General features: G+C 60.3%; 5 protein-coding genes across 5 annotated transcripts; all 5 read right to left on the reverse strand.

Annotated features, from left to right (window-relative positions):
* Positions 1 to 719: 719 nt before the first annotated feature.
* On the reverse strand, positions 720 to 2,915 carry LSCM1_00905 (uncharacterized protein; the record flags this gene model as incomplete). The annotated part of the gene is made up of 1 exon (XM_067318532.1): positions 720 to 2,915. The coding sequence occupies one exon, from the start codon at positions 2,913 to 2,915 to the stop codon at positions 720 to 722; it is 2,196 nt and encodes a 731-aa protein (XP_067174637.1).
* Positions 2,916 to 3,702: 787 nt separating this feature from the next.
* On the reverse strand, positions 3,703 to 4,824 carry LSCM1_00906 (uncharacterized protein; the record flags this gene model as incomplete). Its single annotated transcript, XM_067318533.1, has 1 exon — positions 3,703 to 4,824. One exon carries the CDS (start codon positions 4,822 to 4,824, stop codon positions 3,703 to 3,705), a length of 1,122 nt encoding a protein of 373 aa, XP_067174638.1.
* Positions 4,825 to 7,992: 3,168 nt separating this feature from the next.
* LSCM1_00907 (uncharacterized protein) lies at positions 7,993 to 8,886 on the reverse strand (the record flags this gene model as incomplete). Its single annotated transcript, XM_067318534.1, has 1 exon — positions 7,993 to 8,886. The coding sequence occupies one exon, from the start codon at positions 8,884 to 8,886 to the stop codon at positions 7,993 to 7,995; it is 894 nt and encodes a 297-aa protein (XP_067174639.1).
* Positions 8,887 to 9,678: 792 nt separating this feature from the next.
* LSCM1_00908 (uncharacterized protein) lies at positions 9,679 to 11,862 on the reverse strand (the record flags this gene model as incomplete). Its single annotated transcript, XM_067318535.1, has 1 exon — positions 9,679 to 11,862. One exon carries the CDS (start codon positions 11,860 to 11,862, stop codon positions 9,679 to 9,681), a length of 2,184 nt encoding a protein of 727 aa, XP_067174640.1.
* A 703-nt stretch (positions 11,863 to 12,565) lies between these two features.
* LSCM1_00909 (uncharacterized protein) lies at positions 12,566 to 18,403 on the reverse strand (the record flags this gene model as incomplete). The annotated part of the gene is made up of 1 exon (XM_067318536.1): positions 12,566 to 18,403. One exon carries the CDS (start codon positions 18,401 to 18,403, stop codon positions 12,566 to 12,568), a length of 5,838 nt encoding a protein of 1,945 aa, XP_067174641.1.
* Positions 18,404 to 20,034: the final 1,631 nt, after the last annotated feature.

A 20,034-nucleotide genomic window follows, 5' to 3' on the forward strand; every position in this document is an offset into this window, starting at 1 on the left:
GGAGAGAGAATCGTAAAGCTGATGAACTTTTTCTTTACCTTTTACCTCAAGGAAATGGAAACACGAAGGAACACGGACAGGTTGGGCGAAGGGTGGCACGCCTCTGCTGGATGGAGAAAAAAAAATAGGAGACGAGCCGACGGAGAGACCAATTCTTGGTCAACCGCATTCGTAGTCTAAGGCGCGCCGCCAAGGCATCGAGGCATGCCTGTGTCTCTGGTAGAGCGAAGGCCCCGTTCCTGTACGTACGTGTGACCAAGTCCGCCCTTTCTTCGTGCGCTTTCCCTTCCCACTTGACTGTGTGAATAAGAGTCTGACTCAGAGACGTGCGCGTGTGGGCGAGGCAGCGGCCGGGGTAGAAAGAGAAGGGGGAAGCCAACGGATGTATACACGGTCGACGCGAAGCTGAGCCCAGCGCATGCGAATCTGTCGACCCGCGCTTGGGAATGGCCCAGCAACACGGGAGGGATGAACGAAGGGAAAGATGAGGCGCATAGAAGCACCAGAGGACGAGTTATGTGTAGTGGCTGTGGCTGCATCCATGCGCATTAGGAGCACAGTGTTCGCTTTAGGTGCACCGTATCCGAGCCATCTGCCAACTTCAGGGCACAGCGACGTCTTCTTCACACCATGCTGACCCCCTCCCTCTCCTTTCGGCTGTCCCTCCGCGTCTCCCTCTCCTCTCCCCTCCTCTCCTCCACCGCAGCAGCAGCTGTGCGTTACCAGTAGGTCACCTGCTCGGCGCGGTTCCACCACAGCTGAGTAGCGCACATCAGCAGAAAAAGTACAGGGACGACGGGACGTTCCACCTCATACCAGATGCAATCCCAAAGCGCGGCAGCGACGCCCATCAAGGACGACGACAGCCATGAGGAGGAGGCGGCAGCGGTGGACCACCTGCTGGGACGATGTCTCTGACTCCTACTTACGGAGAGACTCACGTCGCCAAAGTGCGACCTAGTGTAGGAGGACACCAGCTCCGTGGCCAAGTCATGGAATGTAATGACCTTCTGGTACTCAGGATCTGCTTCCGGGTTCAGTGCTGGGGGCGATGACGCGGTCGCTGCGCCGGTGCCGTTACGTGCACGCCCTTGCCCCTCACGCTGACGAAGCTCCAGCCGCTCTCGGACTTCTTGGTTCTTCTTCAGGATGCGCTTCAGTTGCGACTTGCCCATAAACGAGAATTGCACCACCCCGTGCTCCACGAGTTCGGCGAACATGCCTGTCAGCACCTCCTCCACACTCGTCGCATCTGAAATTTGGCGGAGAGGAATTCGGATTGGTGTAAACTGGTCCCGCGGCAGCACCTCGCGCTCGATACCGTGCCGTCGCGACCGGTATTTGGACTGGAGACTGTAAAAGCGCGCGCCGTCCGCTCCATCATCGTCATCGTAGTCGTCAACGGCACCGTCGGCGCTGCCGCGCGAGAAGAAGAAGCCGTTCGTGTCGGCTGCCCGCAACACTGCCTCTCGCGCGTACACCAGCCGTGCGTATATGTCTATTGATGGAACCAGATCGAACATGCTCGTGTGTGTGGTGCGCAGAAAGAGCGTAAGCGGACTGCAACTCACCATGCTAACATGTGGGCGATTGCATAGACTTTTGAAAAGGCTGGGAAGCAGGTCAAAGGCGCGGCCGTACACCTCGCAGCTTGCGCAACTGGGGCTGGTGTGATACACGATGGCCGCGGGCAACACGCGATGAAGGGGTCGCTGCCGTATACCTCCGCTGCCGCGCGACGGCGGTTCGGGGCGGTTGTGGAGGAAGGGGGAGAGGACGCGGCTGAGCATTGGGGGTCCAGTAAGGTCGGTCACCTTAATGAACGGCAGAAAGGGCTGCGACAATGATTGCGATGGCCTCTTTGACCCTCCCGAAGCGGTGATATTTGCTGCGCTCGCGGAAGCCTCCTCATCTTTATCTGCCGTGTCGTGGTGCTCCTGCTCGGCCTCACGCGTGGCGCTGTCCCACATGTGCTGCACGGTGCGCAGTAGGCCGGCAAGATCCTGCTGGAAGGAGCTCGAAGGGCTGGCCGTCAGATCGTACGCACGCACAATGACAGAGGGGACCAAGTTCTTCCTGTAATATGCCATCGCCCTCGCAAATGTGGCATAGCTGACGATGAGGTGCGGCGACGCTTCAAGGGTGCGATTTGCGTGCCTCCGGTACTCGTTGAGGACGCACTGTTGCACGCAGGCAGGGTTCATCTCGCACTCTCGGTCTACGCGCTCCATCCCCGGGCCGTCAGCCATGATCGGCAGTGGACCATCACCGTGCGGGGGCAGGAGGTCTGCTGTGAGGTTGAGGTCGAGAATGTCGGCAACAGCACTCAAGACGTCACCGTACTGAGGCGGGTGCATGCCGATAGTGTGGCTGACGCGCACGAAACGCCGGATCTCTGTCTCGAGTGCGATGAACTCTGCTGCGTTGTCATAATAAACGTGCTCCTCGCGGATGCCTCGAGCGCGGCGCCACAGTTCTGAGAGCAAGGTGGCGTCCGACTCACGAGCCTCGCGTGAGAGCCGTATGTCGTCGAGAACGGTGCTGGATCCGAAGAACGGACATTTGGTCAGGCGGTCGAGCCGCGACCACATGCCCATCGCGGCGGCTACATAGAAGAAGAGGGGGAGGGCTGGGCAAGATGGGTGCTCTTCATCAATGTACTGCTGCGCTGCCAACGCATATGTCTCTGGGAAGAGATCGAGGCCCCTTTCAGTTAATGTAACAGCGCCCGCTGGTGCGGAGGCGCGATGTGCGGTGACACCGCATCGCGTAGATGTGCAGAGCAGAAAAAAGTAAACCAGAAGTAGGGTAGTGCGCGGGACGCTTTCACGGGGGCAGGCGTAGGACACTACCCGGGCAGAAGCGTGGCGATAGTGACGTCGTCCACCAGGCATCATGCACGGTCCCAGCGGCATCGCACAAGACTCGCTCTCCCACTTCGCCCTCCCCCGTCGTCACCACCCTCCCGTTCAGCTCTCTGCCTTCGGGGTGCTTTGCCGCAGGTTGGAGGAGTAGAGGAGGAGGGCACAGGGCACCTGCACACACACACACACACACAGTCCACCAAACACGAGCAATCAAGTCCGCTCGTGTTTGCTCTGAGGGCGTGTCGCGTCTTCCTCGAGAGCGAAAGACAAAAGGAAAAACTCACGTGAGCCAAACGTGCTGGAGGGGCTGCGGGCGCCAGTGGTGCTTCCACTGCGCAACTTCCGCCACACCAACGCACCGTTCGTTGAATGTGTTCGAAAGAAAAAAAAGCAAAGATGGTGAAGAGGGGCAAGTTCAGGTGAGAAGAGGGAGAGTGAGAGAAGAGGTATGGGCCCGTGTGTGGACAGGCGGTGGCGAGGGGCGGGACCTCCATGTACGGAGAAACGCACATGAGCGTCTGGCGAGGTGGCTCGTCTCTTGCAGAGAAGAAGCGGGGAAGGGGCGGGGAGGAAGGGAAGCCCTCCCCCTCTCCCTTCCCCTGTCCTTCAGCGCACAGTACTGCCTTCGCTTGCTTTTGTATGCCCTCTCATTCTCATCATCGCCGCCGAGGCGGCGCAGGGCCTTCTTTCGGTATGGCCGCTGCTGTTCTGCTTCTCTAGACAGTCTGCAGCCTGGTGCCCGCTTGGCTGTGTAGACGTTCGCACACACCGGTCCAGGAACGCACACGCACAAATAAACACGGGTGAACACTTTAAGTTTGATTTCTCGCGACAGTCAGCATTTTCGGAACACACATATGGTCAACGAAGGCGGCTCACCGCACGACGGCGCGCCGGCAGCAGACGTGGCGCCAAAGTAGCCAAGCGCGAAGAGATCCTGCAGAAGGCGCGTACGCCCCATCTCGGTGGCAATATGACGCCCGCGATAGAGGTGCACCCACCCATGGCGGTCGTCCAATGCGACGGCCGCCTCATCCTGCGCGCACTTGATGAGACAGTCAACGAAGAGGGCCGGGCTGGAGCTGCCCGGACTGGTGGCACTCTCCTTCAGCCCAGCCGAACACGTCGGGATAGAACGACAGCGCGAAATCTGCGTTGCTTCGTAGGAGTAGCCGTCCGTGAAGACGCTGTCGGCGATATCGGATGCGACAGCGGTACTCAACGCTTCCTCATTATGGCCGAGAAGGGCAGTAGACTCTGCAGAGAAGCTGGATGCCGTAGCTGCGTCCGCTGCCGTGCGTGAGCCGAAGGTGAAGGATGCATTTCTGCTCGGGGCCGCCGTCGACTTCGCTGCGCTGCTCCTGCGCGTCGCAGTGGATGAGCTGACTCGGCACCTCACGGTTTCCTGCACCTCGAGACCCGTCTGCTTCCCATCGGCGCCGTCGTCTAACGCCTTGCGGCAGCGCCATGTGTATGCAAATGTTGGCTGGATGAGGAAGGAGCACCGACGACCGCTGTCGCCACGCACGACTAAGACTCGGATGGTGCCGAGGGTGAGAGTCATATCGACCTCCTCGCGAGAGCTCCGCGCTGACGGACGCGGTAGCAGCAGGAGCGACGATGACTGTGTGAAGGGGAAGGCAGCGGGTGAGCTGACGGGGTGCTCCACCTTTGTGGCGATGCTGCCTCCGTGACCTCTCATCGATGACGATGACGCGGCTGACGGCACTCGCCCGCATCCGTCTACCAGTGCCCTCTCCGCGTCTGCGCGTGCATCATCGACGGCTGTATAGGTGTGGCCGACACTGACCTTGAATGGCCATCCATCAACACGGGAGTGCCGATGACGGTGCTGATCATCATATTGCTGCTGCATGGAGAGCTGGTGCTCCTCTCGTCGGCGCTTCAGGCATTCTGAAGGGGAGGAGGACATGTTGTCCTGCGCTTGCGGCTGCATGTGTTTCGATTACCTTTTTTTTCGCTCTTCCTGACGCGTGTGCGCGTGTGGAGCAGAGTGGATCCCCACGCAAAGAGAAGGGATGTGGCGGACAGGGGTGCTCCTGTCGAGGCAAAGTCGGTGGGCTGACAGACCGATCCACAGCGCAAGGCAGTACATAAAAAAAGCCCGTAATGGAGAGGAAATGGAATGGGGAGGGTGTACGATTAGAAGTGGCCGCCACATGTCGAAAAGAGAATGTGTTCACTCCAGAGCCACGCTGCAACGGCGCCTGGCGATGATTCTGTCTGTCTGCGTGTGTGGTTGTGTGCGACGGGCGGGGCGTGGGCGCAAGTACCCACACACATATATATACATATATATATATATATATGCGTTAATTTTTTCCTCCCCGTGAGTGCGAGATCAGAGGGAGAGGGCGCGGGCGCGAGCTGCGGGAAAACTGATAATAAGGAAACGATAGAGTGGAGCAGGTTCTAGCTCAACTTTCTCACGTGTGATGGCCGTGGCCGCGAACGTGTCGATCGTCGCCGGGCAGGGGAATCCGAATTCTGTATTGCGCTTCATAGAGCCTCTTCTACATCCTTTTCATGACATCTGCGAGGGTGTGAAGCCCCTTCTTCCCTCTCCACCCTCTCTTACTTCGTGGGAGGGGGGAAAGGGGGCTGGCTGGGGCGCGACTCACCAGAATTTACCGGCAATTCCGTACATTCCTCTAGCAGCCTCGAGAGCACACGCACACACATACACACAGACGAAGAGAAGGAAACGCGGGCTGGAAAAGAGCGCTCCCACGCACATGTCGTGACCGGAAGCTGCCCGCCACAAACAGCAGAGAACGCTCACGAGAAGGGCAACAGACAGCGAGGCTGTGAGGGAGAGAGACAGCGGTTCTCCCTTTCACTGAAACTGCCCACTGACAGCTGGAGAGAGCATCAACGGGGGGCTCTCCTTGACCGGGCCTGTCAGGGGCTCCATCGCTTCATGACGCGAAGCGGCCATACGCAGGCCGCACAGGGGCGTATACTTTGCCATCCACACAAGGCCCCTGCCTCAGAATCTGCCCACCTTCCGCCTCGCAGAATGCTTCACAGCAGCGCCCATCAAATTGGCCACCATGTCGTTCAGCCCCCTAAGGGCGGCTCAGTCTCCCCACACCGAGGGGGCTCTGTGAGGGCACGCCGAGGCACCCTCGAGCCACGCTGGCCCTCTGCCTCTCACACGACACGCGCAAGTTTGTTCACGGTCGCAGGTCGCTCCGCGCGCAACGCCGTCCCAGACCTGGCCGCCGGCAGTCGCAGGGGTGCATCGTACGGGCCTCCCCCTACTTGATGTGCACTGGACCCCCCCTCCCCCCAACACACGCACACCCCACCCTCACATACTGAGTACTGAGCCTCCTGAGGTGCCACCACGCACAATGAAGTGTGTGCGCGTGTGTGTCTCTCTTCCCTCCTCTCCTCAATCCAAAAGGCAGCAATCAGTTCTCTAGGCATCAGCGCAACGGAGCGGCCGTTTCTTCTCAGTGTTGTGGAGCTGATCCCACCGGCTGAGTGAGAGAGGGAGGTAGTGGGGAAGAGGGAGGCAAAGGGAAATGAGATTCGTCCCCGCACAACGCTTTTAGGTACATGTATACTATCACATATATAGTTGTGTATATGAAAAGCTTTATGCAGGTTGCCTTACGCGGCCATGTGCGTGTGGAGGGGTAGGTGAACGAAGACGTGCTCGGCGCGGTCGGAGGAGTTCCGAAAGGCATAGAGAGGGAGGCAAAGAGGGCCTCGACCGCTTTTACAGCACGCGAGCATCATCAAGTGGTTGTGTGTGTGTGTGTGCATCTCTTCTCTTAGGAGACGGCAAGAATGAAGAAGGGGTTGTGAGCGATGAAGAAGAGTGCCGTTGCCAAGAGCACAGCGGTAGGGCATAAGCGACGCAGCGACGTTCATCTGAAACCGAAGGAAGAAAAAGGTGAGGACACGCACGATGGTTCGCAGTCCTGCTGCACGGGCACAGAGACACGTGCACGCACATCTGTGGCTCGCACCTGCAGCAGTGACAAAGAAGCGGGGATGTTTGAGAGAGAGAGAGAGATGGGGGCCACTAGATGAAGAGAAAAGGCAAGTGTTGGGCGATTACGGGCGACTTGGACGGGACCCCAGGGATCACTGCATTCGCACGTAGCCGCAGCTATTCCACCGCCTCTCTGTTACTTTGGAGGAGCCTGCTGCTGGAGCTTTGTGTAGCCGACCTTCCCCCACCTCCTTTCGCCGTTGTATCCCCCTTTTTTTGCTTTACACCGAGTCGCCATTTCCTGGCACATCAGACGCATCGCTCTGGTCTACTGTCGGTGTTGATGCAGTTTTTATATGCATGCTTAGGGCCTTCGCTTGTGTTAGTCCCGCTGCTTCTAAGATACTGCTACTTTATAGATGGCGAAGGGTGAGAGAAGAGCACACACACACACACACAGAGGAGAAGCACGAGAAGCGCGTCAGCCCAAAATTCTCTGAGAGACACATCCGACATCTCTTCCGTATAGATTACTTTGCCCCCCCCTCCACTTCCTCCTCCCAAGAAGAAAAAAAGAGACAGAGAGGCAGAAAAAAGAGAAGGGGGGTACGTGGCGGGACAGGTCGGGGAAGCGATGTCGCAGGTGCGTATATGTGTGCGCGTTTGGTTTGCACGGGTCGGCGATTGGGCTGCGCGCTTGTGTGGTTGGCGATGAGCGACAAGACACCCTCTTATACTTCGTCGGCAAGGTGCACCAGTGCGCGTGTGTATGTCTGCTAACAAAAAAAAGAGCTCCGTTGGGAGAGAGGACTTTCCTATACAAGAAGAGAACCAAGATACACCCATGTGTGCATACGTATGCTAACAGACACCCCCCACCCCCACACACAGAGACAAACACGGACACATCGACAGAGAGAAGAAAAAGGTGAACGCCAAGATATCGACAACTACTGAGACAGTCATTAGTCCTCCCAATATGCCTGTCCCATTTGCAATGGCAAGCCAGCACAGCGGAGCGCGCAGACACAGCCGCGCGAGGTGCGTTGCGTAACACACGCGAAAAAAAATAACGGAGAGGAGAAAGAAGCGACAGTCTGCACAGAAGTGCGCCCACGCAGCTGCATCCCTCACCCCCTTTTCCTACCATTGCGCGTTTTACAGCTTACCCATGTAGATGGTGTTGTCGTCGATCCAGCGGTAGGGTGGCACCTCGAGGTTCAGCGGGGCGGGGCCCTGGCGGATACGTCCAGAGGGGTCGTAGTGGCTGCCGTGACACGGACAGAAGAAGCCGTTGAAGAGGCCCTCGTTGGGGATCGGCACGCAGCCGAGGTGAGTGCAGATGGCAATGACGACGGCCTTGTCACGGTGGTCTGGGAAGCGCGATTCGTCCGTCTCAGGGTCCTTGAGCGCTGACAGCGGTGTCTCAATCACCTCTTTCATCTGACGTGCGGAGCGGCGGTACACAAAGACGGGCTTGCCACGCCAAACGACTGTCGTGCATTGGCGCTCGTCGAGCTCGCCGACCTCGGCCTCAATGTTCATCTGGCCGACCATGGACATGGCGGGCTGACCAACGTACCAAAGCGGCAGCACAGCGTAGCGGGCCATGAGGATTACAAAGCCGAGCATCGCAGAGTTGAGCGCGTAGTCCGTAACACGCGCGCGGTCCTCCAGGTCGTCGGCGAGCTTTGGCTTGAGGATGTGCTTGCGGAAGAACTCCTCGTCCCACATGTTCGCATCGTAGTCCTTCAAAGCCACGCCAGCGGTGGCCTCGATGCGACCCTGCGGAGCTCCATCCGGGTACGTGTTGAGCACCACTTCCTCGGACGTGTCCACGTCGCAGAGGCCCGGGTCGGAGTACTTGGCGTAGCGGCCGTGCTTCGCCATCATCTCCGCCGACTGTGGGGGCTTCATGAACTCGTCGGACCATGAGTTGACCGGCTTGTCCTTTTTGGTTAGGGGCATGTTACCCTCTAGCTGCTTGAAGACGAGCGAAACGCGAGCAGCACGGGTGGCCTGGAGGGCCGAGATGAAGGAGCGGCGGAGCATATTGGGCCGAATCACTGACACAGAGGAGACAAGAAAAGGCGTGGGGACCAGAGAGAGAAGTGGGCAGTTGCCGTAGCCCTTGAGTGAGTACTTGAATACCTGCGAGTTTCCCTGCTTCTACGAAGACCGAAGTTGCACTACTTGGACGAGGTGCCCGTGCGTGTGTGTATGTGGGGGGGGGAAGGAAAGGGATGAGAAGGCTCGTGCGGCCGCATCGATGGAGGCAGGCGAGACGCCAAGGGAAGATGGGGTAACGAGAAGAGCAGAGGGTGAGCGAAGGCGCGTAGGGCAGAGGTGCGGCTCGGCACAGGAGGGTAGGGGAAGATACGGGTGATCGAGAGAAGGTGCACTGCAAGGTATGTATCTGGTCGCGTACAAGAGTAAAGATGACCAGTGCTCATAGCCGGCAGATGTGTCGGAGAGGCGGAGGAGGAATAGGGGCGAGACGGGGAGTCTGCCGCTCCAGTCTGCAGTCGCGCGCTCCCATCCTCTTCTCCATTGGATAGTTTCCGATTCCCTTTTGCTTGTGCGCGTGTAGAAAAGCGCTGCTGCCGTCTTCGCTCTGCTATGTACAATGACACGCATCGTTGGGCTATGCGGCATGGATAGGCGTGCCGCAGAAGGTGGGCAGCAGCCCTTGGTTCCACCGCTGCTGGCCATACACCAACGGTGCGCCCGTCCCTTCGCAGTTGAGTGTATGCAGAGAGAGTTGCGAAGGACACGCCCCTATGCTGAGGGATTGGTCCACGTGGAACAGAAGCAGAAGCGCGTGGGAGCAGCGTCGCGGCCCGCTCACGCCACCACCCCGGCCGGTGGGTGCATGTGGAGACCCACTGTGAAGGCTGCCGCGCGTGTACTGTCGTGCGTCGTGGATACCACCACCGGCATGCGAGCCCACAATCCACGAGAGCGGTTCTTGAAGAGCGAGCCGGTCGACTGCCGAGACGAGGAAATCGACGGGCTAGCGATGCTTTCTCGACCTTGCAAGATGTGCTGCACAAGGCCATCTATTCCGACGTGTAGGCTGGTCGTCGCCGCCGCCGCGTTGTTTTCGAAGAAGTCCTCGCCTCTGTCGTGCGCGGCGATCATGCGCTCCAGCTGCTTCGCGACCAGCACGACCGAGGTTTGGCTCCCATACTCGATGTCCTCAACGCGCGCAATCGAGTCGTTCGGGGCCCACTGGCCCATGAGGGACCAATCTGAAACGGAGTCCGCAGATGAGAAGGCCGATAAATAAAAGCGCTCTGGGCAGCGCTCGAGCAGCGCCAGTTCATCCTGAAGCCCCAGCAGCGTGAACCCGCTCTGCAGCGGCGGCTGGCGTCGTCGAGACACTGGCGCTACACTCAGTTTGCCCAACCCACTTAGACCCTCATCGCTCCCCTTGCCTGTGACCGCTGTGGTGGTGGCGCACATGACGTCCCATAGTACACGCCGTGCGCGGAAGCGAGTCGGGTGCGCGGGAAGCGAGGCCGCGGCCACGAGGTCCAGAAAGACACCGTGTGTCACGATGACTTCGCGGTGACGCGCCAGTTGCTTGAGCTGCTGAAAGCGCTGCAGCACATACAACGTATCCGGTACAACGATATCATGATGAACGCGTCGCTTGACCAGTTGCTCGACTCGCCACAGTGGTGACGCGTGGCCGTCGCTACTTTCCTCGCCGAACAGCTTGTGCGTCGTCGAGTCTGTCCACGTACTGCAGCACCGAGAGGCGGTGGGTTGACCGAGAACCGCGCCTTTAGTCGACTGCGCTGCCCTCGACGAGGGGCGCCTGCTTTGCGCGGCGGCGGGCCGCCATCGCTGGTACGCCTCTGGGAAAACACTTTGCGCAGTGGCGGGTAGCACCAGCGTCTGTGCAACGCGGCGTACCAGCACTGCATCCCAGCTAGGGACCATCCGCGCGAGGAACATCAGCGAGTTCTTGCAGTAGACCCGGTACGGGCTAACGTCGTCCTCGATCTTGGTGAGGCGGGAGACGTCAGCAGGGGCCAACCCCTGCGCGCGCACACACGAGCTGATCTCCTCCCAGTGCATCTCCTGTCGTGCCCAGGGCGCGGAGGGCTGCGCGTAAGTGAAAGGATGGCGCAAGACGATGTGCGAAAGGGTGCGCAGGGGGCCGACATCAATCTCATCCGCCACCTCCACAGCCGCGTTGGCGCCGCGTGAGCCGAGGGCGGGCGGTGTACAGAGGTGCAGCATCTCCACCAAGCAAAAGTCCTTGCCAAGGGGTTGGCGAAGCTGGTGTGTTGTGTGGAGGGCGTGGAGGCGCTGCTGAATACGAATTCGCGCCTGCTCCGCGGCTGAGGGAGTGCCGGCCTGTGACAGAAGTGCGGCTTCGACAGACACTCCTGTCTCATCTGCCACTGCTGTTAGCGCCGCATACGCATCGCGCGATGCCGCACTCAAGCCGCGGCTGCCGTCAGGCGAGAAGGCAGCTCCGCGGTCATCGCCGTGATCTGTGGGAAGTGAAGGCGTGTCGAGCTCCGCCGCCATGAGAAGAGTCAGCATCGAATGCTGAAACTTGCGGTGCGGTATGCGCGACAACGCCCGATGCGCGAGCTGGTCTAAGGAGGTATAGGTCTGGGCCACACACCTCCATGGTGTAGACCTAGTCTGCGACGTGCGGCAGCCACCACGGCCAAGCATTCGAGCCGATAGCCCGACAAGTCCACATCGGCACACAGCTTCGTACATCTCGAGTGCCTCGCTAGCTTGTTCCGTATCGAGGCAGTGCAGCATTGCTACCTTCGCTGCGTGTGTGAGGCGCACCTCACTGGAGCGGTGCTGCATGTAAAGCAGAAACTCATCATAGAACGCACCTACCACAGATTTCGGCACGTGGGAGCTGGAGGATAGATGTGGCGCCTCTGGGTTGTCATGCCGACATGCGGCAGCTGCGCCGGACATGCTCCACGAGTGCCTTGCGAGTACTGCGCATGGCGGATGCCACCGTAGGGTACTGCGTCGAAGACCCATACTCGGAAGGACATGCAGCAGGGGTCGGGCGTATGGGGAGGAGCGGTGGGGGAGGCTTGGCAAAAAGGGGGAGGGGATGCGAAGAGAGAGAGAGAGATGCGTCGAGACTTGGTGCTTCAACGACAGCGGTCACTTCGACACACTGCAGATATCGCTGGTAACACTGCGTGTGAGTGGGGGAGAGAAAGGCATGGGCAAAAGAAAAAGTAAGGGTACTGCGCCGCCGTCGAAGTCTTCCGTGCCGCGAAAGAGAGAGAGAGAGAGAAGGGGTGATGGTGTTGGTGGTGGTACATGTGTATCTGTGTGTGTTTGGGGGTGGGTGGGTGGGTGGGCAGGCATGAGGGCGCCGCAATGACTAGGTTTGAGGCGTCGTTGGTGCACTGAATGTGCCGGAGTGGGGCACTTTTGGAAAGCGAGAGGGGGAGGAGGAGGAGGGGGAGAGGAAGGGGCAGCAGAGCTGAGGAAGAGAGGTGAAAGAGACGCATACGAATCTTGCAGGGATGCGTCTGGTATCATGCAGCCGCACCCTCGTCAGCTGCTGCCTTCGGTCTCTCCAAGGAGAGGGTGCTGCGCCGAAAGGGCCGCCTTCCATTTAGCTTCACGTTCATCAATGTATCATTCTTCTCTGAGCCGTTTGTGTGTGTGTGTGTTCGTGTGAAGAAAAAACGGGCGATTCATAGCAGAAAGATAAGCAGGGAGCACGTCACTCGCAGATCTGGTCGGCGCGGCAGCGAAAGACGAGCAGGAGAGGCGGCGCCCCAGCGCTCGTCGAGGGAACGGTGTAGGGGAAGGCGTACTCCAAAAGAGGGGGGCATGCACACAGCGGAGCCTCCTCCAAAAGCTGCAGGCCTAGCGGCACGATCACCCCGAGCCGGCGGCCACTGCGCAACCAGTGCGGTGACCGCTCGTATTGCCGACATGCCGCCACAAGTATGCGAAGAGCACAGCTGAGTTCGGGCTCCGCAGCCGACACGGCAGCCCAACCGCCACAGGGACTAGCAAGGCATGCCGTGTCTGCCGTTGCTGCTTTCTCCGGAATGGTGATGCGCGGTTCGCCTGTCGCGTGCGCTGGAGGCTCCTTTGGCTGTGGGATAGGCAGCCGTTTTACCCGCGCTGCGACCTCCGGCTTCTCAAAGTACCGCATGATGCTCTCCCTCACATAGTCGGTATATGCATACCCATGCGGAACGTTAGGCAGAACACGCACAAGCGCGGCGAGCAGCCACCCTTCGGCGACCACCGGGAGCTGCAGCCGCCGCGACGGCGCCGTCTGACGCATGCAGCTCAACACGAGGGCGTTGAACCAGATAGAGTGGGCAGCTAGCGTACGGAAACGGTAGAAGATAAGGTATAGCAGGCGCGCCGCAACGACTATGACGCTCAGACCTTCATCATCGAAGTCGTCGCCACTCGTGCGAGAGGTAAAGATAAGCTCCGCACACCAGTCAATCAAGATGGTGGCCGCTTGATATTCCTCTCTGCCGGGGCCTTCGCTGACGTGAGCTGCGCTTTGCCTGCTCAGTGCAAGCTGCGGCAAGTTCTCCATCGGCCACGCAGAAGCGGCTTTGTGGCTGCAGCACGTCAGTTCTGACACCTCGCAGAGTCGAACAACATATTCCGTGCCGGACACGACCATCCACAGCACCCGTCGCCGTTCCTCACGCGCGGCTCGGTTGTCGGTGGTGCAGCGCACCGCGGCCTGCAAACACTGATAGTATTTCAAGACGGGCACCCACGCGTACCACGGTACGTCTTTCAGTGGCGGCGGCACTGGTCCTCCTCCAACGGCAGCTGCAGCGACGTCGGAGGCGGCACTCCCTACCCCTGTACCCCCTGTCGCTCCTTTTCGCCTTAGATCGGCCACTTGTGCAGCTGCGATGTACACAATGGACGCGATGACGCAGACGCGCGTGACGTCTTCATCGGAGTCCGCGGCGGCACCCTGCTCGACTTCACCAAAGGCGAGCAGGTCGGTGCGTGCGATGGCAACATGTCTCGCTCGGAAGGCGAAGAGCAGCAAATGAGTGCCGTAGCGGCGCACCACATCGACCTTGTGCGCACGCGTTAGCAGAAGGTGCAGCAGCTGCAGAACGGGAAAGAGAAGCTTTCGAGCGGCGCTATCAGCGCGTGCCCACTCGTCGGTCGTGAGCGCTAGAAGCTGCCGAGCATGACGCATGGCGTACTCGGCCAGCACCGCATCCAGCGCCATGCACGTTGCCGGGGCAAGGGGCCACAGCGCGACAGACATCAGCCGCAAGAGCACCGCCGAGTACTCGAGTGCACCGACGACCATGGAGAAACCGTTTCGGTGCGTACCGGTGTTGCTGTTGGTGCGGAGGAGAAGCGGCACCACATGCTCACGCAGCACGTACATGGAAAATGCCGCGCCCGGCGCCGTGTCGGAGGCCGAGGGCAGAGCGCCCTCACTGACTGTGAGTTCCGCTACTGCGCGCCGCACCGGCGATGCTCCGGTTTGAAACCTGTGCTGCTGGAACGCCAACTCGTCGCACACGAACTGCAGGCTCCCAACGGCTGCGAGAGATGCGGTGCTGTTGGGCTCTGGTACCACATCGGCCCGCTGCGCTTGGGGGTAATGACAGTGATTAAGAGACAGGAGCTCTCGTTTAGCCACACGAAATACGGACCGCAAGAGCAGTTCGACCGACAGCGGCACGCTCGCTTGCTGCAAATGGGCGTTGGCGAGCCAATGCACTGAGCGAAGGCTGCGCATGTACGTGAGGAGCGGCGATGCTGCACCCGCCGCTTCTGCCGAGTGCGCGGGCACATCCGCGCCGTAAAGGAGCACGCTAAAAACGGTAGCAGCGAAGAGTGCGGGCGACGGGGATTGCGCTTGATGCAGCTGCGGTTGCGGGACACGGCCTTCCTCACCCTGAAGGAACGTCAGGAACCTGAGCACGTCCACGCGATAGTGCGTGTGGAGGTCGAAGAGGTACTGGCACAGACCTTCCCGAAACTCCTTGCTCATCTCCACACAAGCCATGAGCGCTTGTGCGTGCGGCTCAGAGAGAGAGCAATCGGCCACGGCATAGGCCACAGGCATCTGCAACGGCGGTGCTGGCCACAGCTGGGTAGGATCTGAGTCCATTGCACTGTACCAGAGCGTGCGCACGACAAGCAGTGTGAGCACGTCTTGTAGTGCGTCCAGCAACCGGCCTGCGCCGTTGTCGTCGATGTCAGATGCTGTGTCGGTGATGGCTGGGCCGACTGCATCGTTTTCCTCCGCCTCCGCCGACCATAATGTAGTCGGCGGGTGGGTGAATTTGCTATAGGCTGTCCGCTCTAGACGACTGCACAACACACGGCATCGCTCGACCAACATATGGCACAGCTCTTGTCGCCCGAGGCACGGACGAGCACCAAGCGCCGCCAGACTCAACAAAAGCGATGTCTGGAGGTGACTTGCGCGTATGACCACCTCAGCCAGTGACGCAGCGCCGATAAACGTGGAGGAGTCGGCCGCGAGGAGCTGCGGCTGCGCATCTGCGGTGCCGTGGCGTTGTGCTAAGGCACTGATGAGTTCCGCCCGCGCTACTAATAACTCAGGCGCCTCCGGGCAGAGGCCGAAAAGGGCATCCAGCAGCCCAACCCTGTCGTCGGCATACCTTGCGCTTCCCGAGCCGCGCGAGGCGCTCGGCGGCATGAAAGCCTGACCTGACCCGGTGGAGGTTGGAGTGCTTAGCTTCTCACCACTGGGGCCAGCGCCGCTGCGCGCACGACACGCGCGCCTTTCCCCAGAAGGGCGTGTCTGCGCTGGAGCCGTCCAGCTCACCAGATGAGTGCGCGTAAGCAGCGTTGCAATGCGGAGCAAGGAGCGGCTCTCCTCCACAAATTCTGACGCCACTGTGGGGTAATCGCTTGAGGCTGGGCAGTCCATCGAGACGAGCTCGCCCGCATGCACGAAATCCAACAGCAGCTGCACACCGAGCGGGAGGAGGTCGCTCGAGGCCGGAAGGTAGGCTGCGGTTACCCGAGTCAGAAGGCGCACTGTTTGAGGGTCTACCACTCGCCGCAGAAGGAGTGCGCTCGCCGCATCGTGGACGCCGGGCACGTCTGTGGCGACCGAAGAGTCGCCAGTGACCAACAAGGACGAGAATGTCCTCATCGCAGCTGCTGCATCGACTGGCCGCCACTTCGCACCCTGTGCATTCAAGTCTACACGCTCGAGCAGCTCGTGCACCAGCTGACGCAGACGGCTAGACCAGAGGACTTGCACATTGCCCCGCATCCCAGCCGCCAGCGCGTCTAGGCAGCGCAGGAAGCTGAAGAGGGAGAGTCGCCCACCGCGCTCCTGGGCTGCGACGGCGGCGATGCTGCTTGCGACCTCGTCCCAGCAAAGTGGGGGTTCGCTGCCGTCGTCGCTGACGCCGGTGCCGTTGCATTGCACGAGTGCATTGTGAAGTATGGTACCCTTGAGAAGCACCTCGAAGAGTGCCGTGTCGACCTCTGCAACGTGGAAGACGACACGCCAGTCCTGCTGCTGTTCCCATCGCTCGACCACATCGTCATGCACGGCAGATGCGCCTGCCTCGATGCCCGCACCTTGTATGAGCACGCGTGCCCCAGCCACTACAGACGCCGCACATTCCAGAAGCTCAACCAAGGCGTACCCGGTCCTGCCGGTGCAGGAGTAGAGGGCCTGCATTGTGTAGTCTTTTATGTTGTTGGCAAGGTGAACAGCCACAGTGATGGCCGACACGTCATCCGCGGTGCCAACGAGGCTGCCTTCTGGGGAGGTGGCGGGAACAAGGGCGGCTGCAGTGCTCATGGCATCGGCGGCGCCGCTGCACATGGCGGAGAGTGATGCAGAAGGGCTCGAGGACTGAACGTGGAAGAGTATCATCTGCAGAACAGTGCAAGTGAGCTGAACGGACTCTTCCTCATCCTCGCCGCTGAGCAATAGCGGCAACAGATGCGTAGCAGCATCCAGCGCACTCGACCTCGGCAGGCTGGACGCAACTGCGGCAGTCGCTGCTGCGTTTGCTGGCCCTCGTTGCTCCTTGTGGGTCAAATACGTGGTTGAAGCGTCACCGCCGCGGCCCACGGAGAGGAAGAGCTCACGCCGCGTCGTGGGCCATGAGCTCAACAGACACAAAAGTCGCAGCGCCTCCAAGCGCAACGTGGACGATTGTGCCTCCACAGTACACTGCAGGACTGCGCACAAGATTTGGAGCAGCGTGGCTCCGTCGCTGTCGGCAAGCGCGGATGCTGGTGGCATCTCACTCTCCGACGAGCAGCAGCGGCACGACAGCTGCGACGCGACGACTGACAGCGGTTGCGTGGACCAAGCCGACGTTGAAGGGGCCGCGGATGAAGACACGATGTATAGCGTCGAAAGCATTGCTTCGATGGCGGTAACAGCCGCCCCCATTCTGCTCCTTCGCTTACTGGAGGCCTGATGGTGGCGCTGCTGCTGCTGCTGACGATAGTGCAGCAAAAGGAGCCGCGGTAGGAGGTATCGCGCAAGAAAGCGGAAGAGAGGTGGAGAGGAGCATACAAGCCGCCTGAAGAGGGGGGAGACCTGCACAAATTTTAGGAACACGGCGGTTGCAACAGGGATCCGCAGCTGACCAGTGCCGTGCTCTGAGTCGATTGCAGCCGCGTCGTCGTCGGCAACGCGGAAGATCTCACTGATAACCCGTCGAAGGATATCGAGCACGTACTCGAAAGTTACCTGCGCGGCGTTCTCATGCGACTTGGGGCGCTGCACCGTTTCCTCATACTTTTCTTCGCAGGAGCAGCGCGGCGGTCTTTCCTCCTCAGGTACGCCGTCGTCAGTCTCTCCGAGCAGCATCGGTGACGGCAATGAGGCGACTTCTGAGTAGCCAAAAGAGGCTGTACGGCACTGAGGCGATGCCGCGTGGGGAGTCAGGGACGCCAGGTCAACGTGCGACGACGTGGGCACACCGACCAATTGCAGCTCCCAACATGAGAAGAGAAACTGGACGAGATCGACGAGCACAGCCCAGGGCGCGTCTTCTGGGTTGCGACCTCGACAGCGGGGAGAAGCAGCAGCAGTGCCCACTGCTGTTCGTGCACCCGTCGTTTCAGCGACTGACATCGAAGTTTCACCGTTGAGAAAACCTCCATGGCGCACAACATACCTGTAGAGCGCCACCAGGACGTCGGCCAAGGCGGAGCCCATAGGTTGAGGACGCGGCGCGCTCACCTCCATGGAAAACGCTAGTGCTGCACAGGAGCCGGTGACGCGGCCAAACGTTAGCCAGCTGCGCGTCCACGCCAGCAGCGCACCTTCACCCTCATTCCACGCAGGGCAGCTGTGTGCAAGTGCTTCCATGATCGAGACGGCACCTCGGTGCACAACGTCCGCGGAGGGCAGCGGCGCACTCTTTCGAAGCAAGTCGACAAAGCAGCTAAGGCAGATAGCAGCTGGTTGCTGCTGCTGCTGCCGCCCTGATAATAATGATGGAGTCGCGTACTTGCCGCCTTTCGCGCCAACATTGGGGGCCGGTAGGAGCAGCACCGCGTGAGTGGGAGGGCATGGCTGCCTAATGCGCGACATCCAAGACTGATAACAGAAAGAAAATCTTTCATGCTTCTGCCTGCCGCTCCCCCCCGATCCTCCTCTTGTGTATGTGTGTGTGTGTGTCCACGCGGCGTCTGTCTGAACCTCTGCGAAAGAGGGGGAGAGGGGAGGTCTGAGGAGACGGAGAGACGAGATCTCTTTTTCTCTTCGCGAAGCCGCACCGAATCGTCTTGATTGCCTGCGTATATGTGCCGGTTGCCTTTGTGTCTCTTTCAGATTCGCAGCACCCCCAACTGGGGCGGAGGCGATGGGAAAGAAGATAGTGACGCGTGCCGCAGCAACAAAGGCGCGAAGACACAGTGAAGGCGTACAGATGCGGGTGGTATGCGTGCATGTGTGTGTGAGGTAGGAGGAAGGGGAGTGACTTGCACACGCCACTAAGGCGCACGTTCACGCGAGCCCTTCACCTCCCTGCTCCACCCCTTCACTCTGAACGAGTGATGCTTTGCGGATGCCGCGGGCGAGGCAACGAGCCGACACAGTCTGCAAATACGCGACGCGCATAGAGACCCGTAAAACGTATGTTCTTTGTGGTGCTCTTGCCGCGTAGGGCTTGCCCATCCTCGTGCGCGCACCAGCGGCCGCGGCACTACGGTTGGTCGGCCCCCTTCTGCAACACATTTTGTTTACTGCATGGTGCGATTCGGATCGCCAGCCATCACGTGTGAGAAAGGCTCCCGGGGGCTCTGACGCCACAGAGTGCAGGAGCGACTCGCAACATCACCTAGAAAAGGGCGGAGGAGAGAGAGGTGTGACCACACACACACACTGCAGCTCCTCGCCATTACAGCTTCAGCGATCGCCTCCGCCCCCTTCCTCCAACGGCCACCGCACACTCCCAACACCGTCACACCTCAGAAGGGTACGCAGACTTTTGTTATACGATGTGCCCATTCTCTGCCACACCAATGGAGCTGAGCTCCACTCGCTGCCCCCTGGTCGGCCATGTGCAGCTCTCGCCTCGAGGTGTGAAGCAGCCGTGGACACGCGTTACAGCGAGGCGACAGATCGGCCCATCCGAGAGCGGCTCCCCCTGCCTCGCGCTCTGCCCACCCCACGCCTCGCAGCTCACTCTGACGCAGCGCCACCCACGGCCTGGCCAGCGGCATCGGGGGCGATGCACTGCCGTGACCTCCCCTACGCCGCGGGTGTGCTTCGCCCCTGTCACCAGCACAGACCGGCTCGGCATCGGCAAGGGGAGGGAGGGCTGCTGGACTTCCTCGCACAGAGCGGTGCACTGCACCCCTGAGATGCCGCGCACTGAGGCGTAGGCCCCGCCCACTCAAACAATCAGGGCAAAAGCATTCACACTCTTACCCAACACAAAGGTCAGCATTACCCTCCCCCTCTCCGACACACACACGGGCGGGCCCTGCGGGACGCCTTGCATCTGAGCCGCCACAAGCCCAACAGTACCCACAGCAAAGACCGCTGCCTCCTCTCTTGCTCGTCAAGTCCCCTCCCCTCCGGCTACTGCCCGCGGGCGTAAGTCGGTGCTATCTGTCCCTGCAGGAGCACCGAGAGCTTCACGAAGAGAGCGACAACGACGGAAAGGGCGGGAGAGAAAGAGCCGTGGCACAGCAGGGAGGGGGCGTGCACGCGCGTCG

This window comes from Leishmania martiniquensis, chromosome 35 (assembly GCF_017916325.1).
Source record: "Leishmania martiniquensis isolate LSCM1 chromosome 35, whole genome shotgun sequence".
Classification (NCBI taxonomy): domain Eukaryota; phylum Euglenozoa; class Kinetoplastea; order Trypanosomatida; family Trypanosomatidae; genus Leishmania; species Leishmania martiniquensis.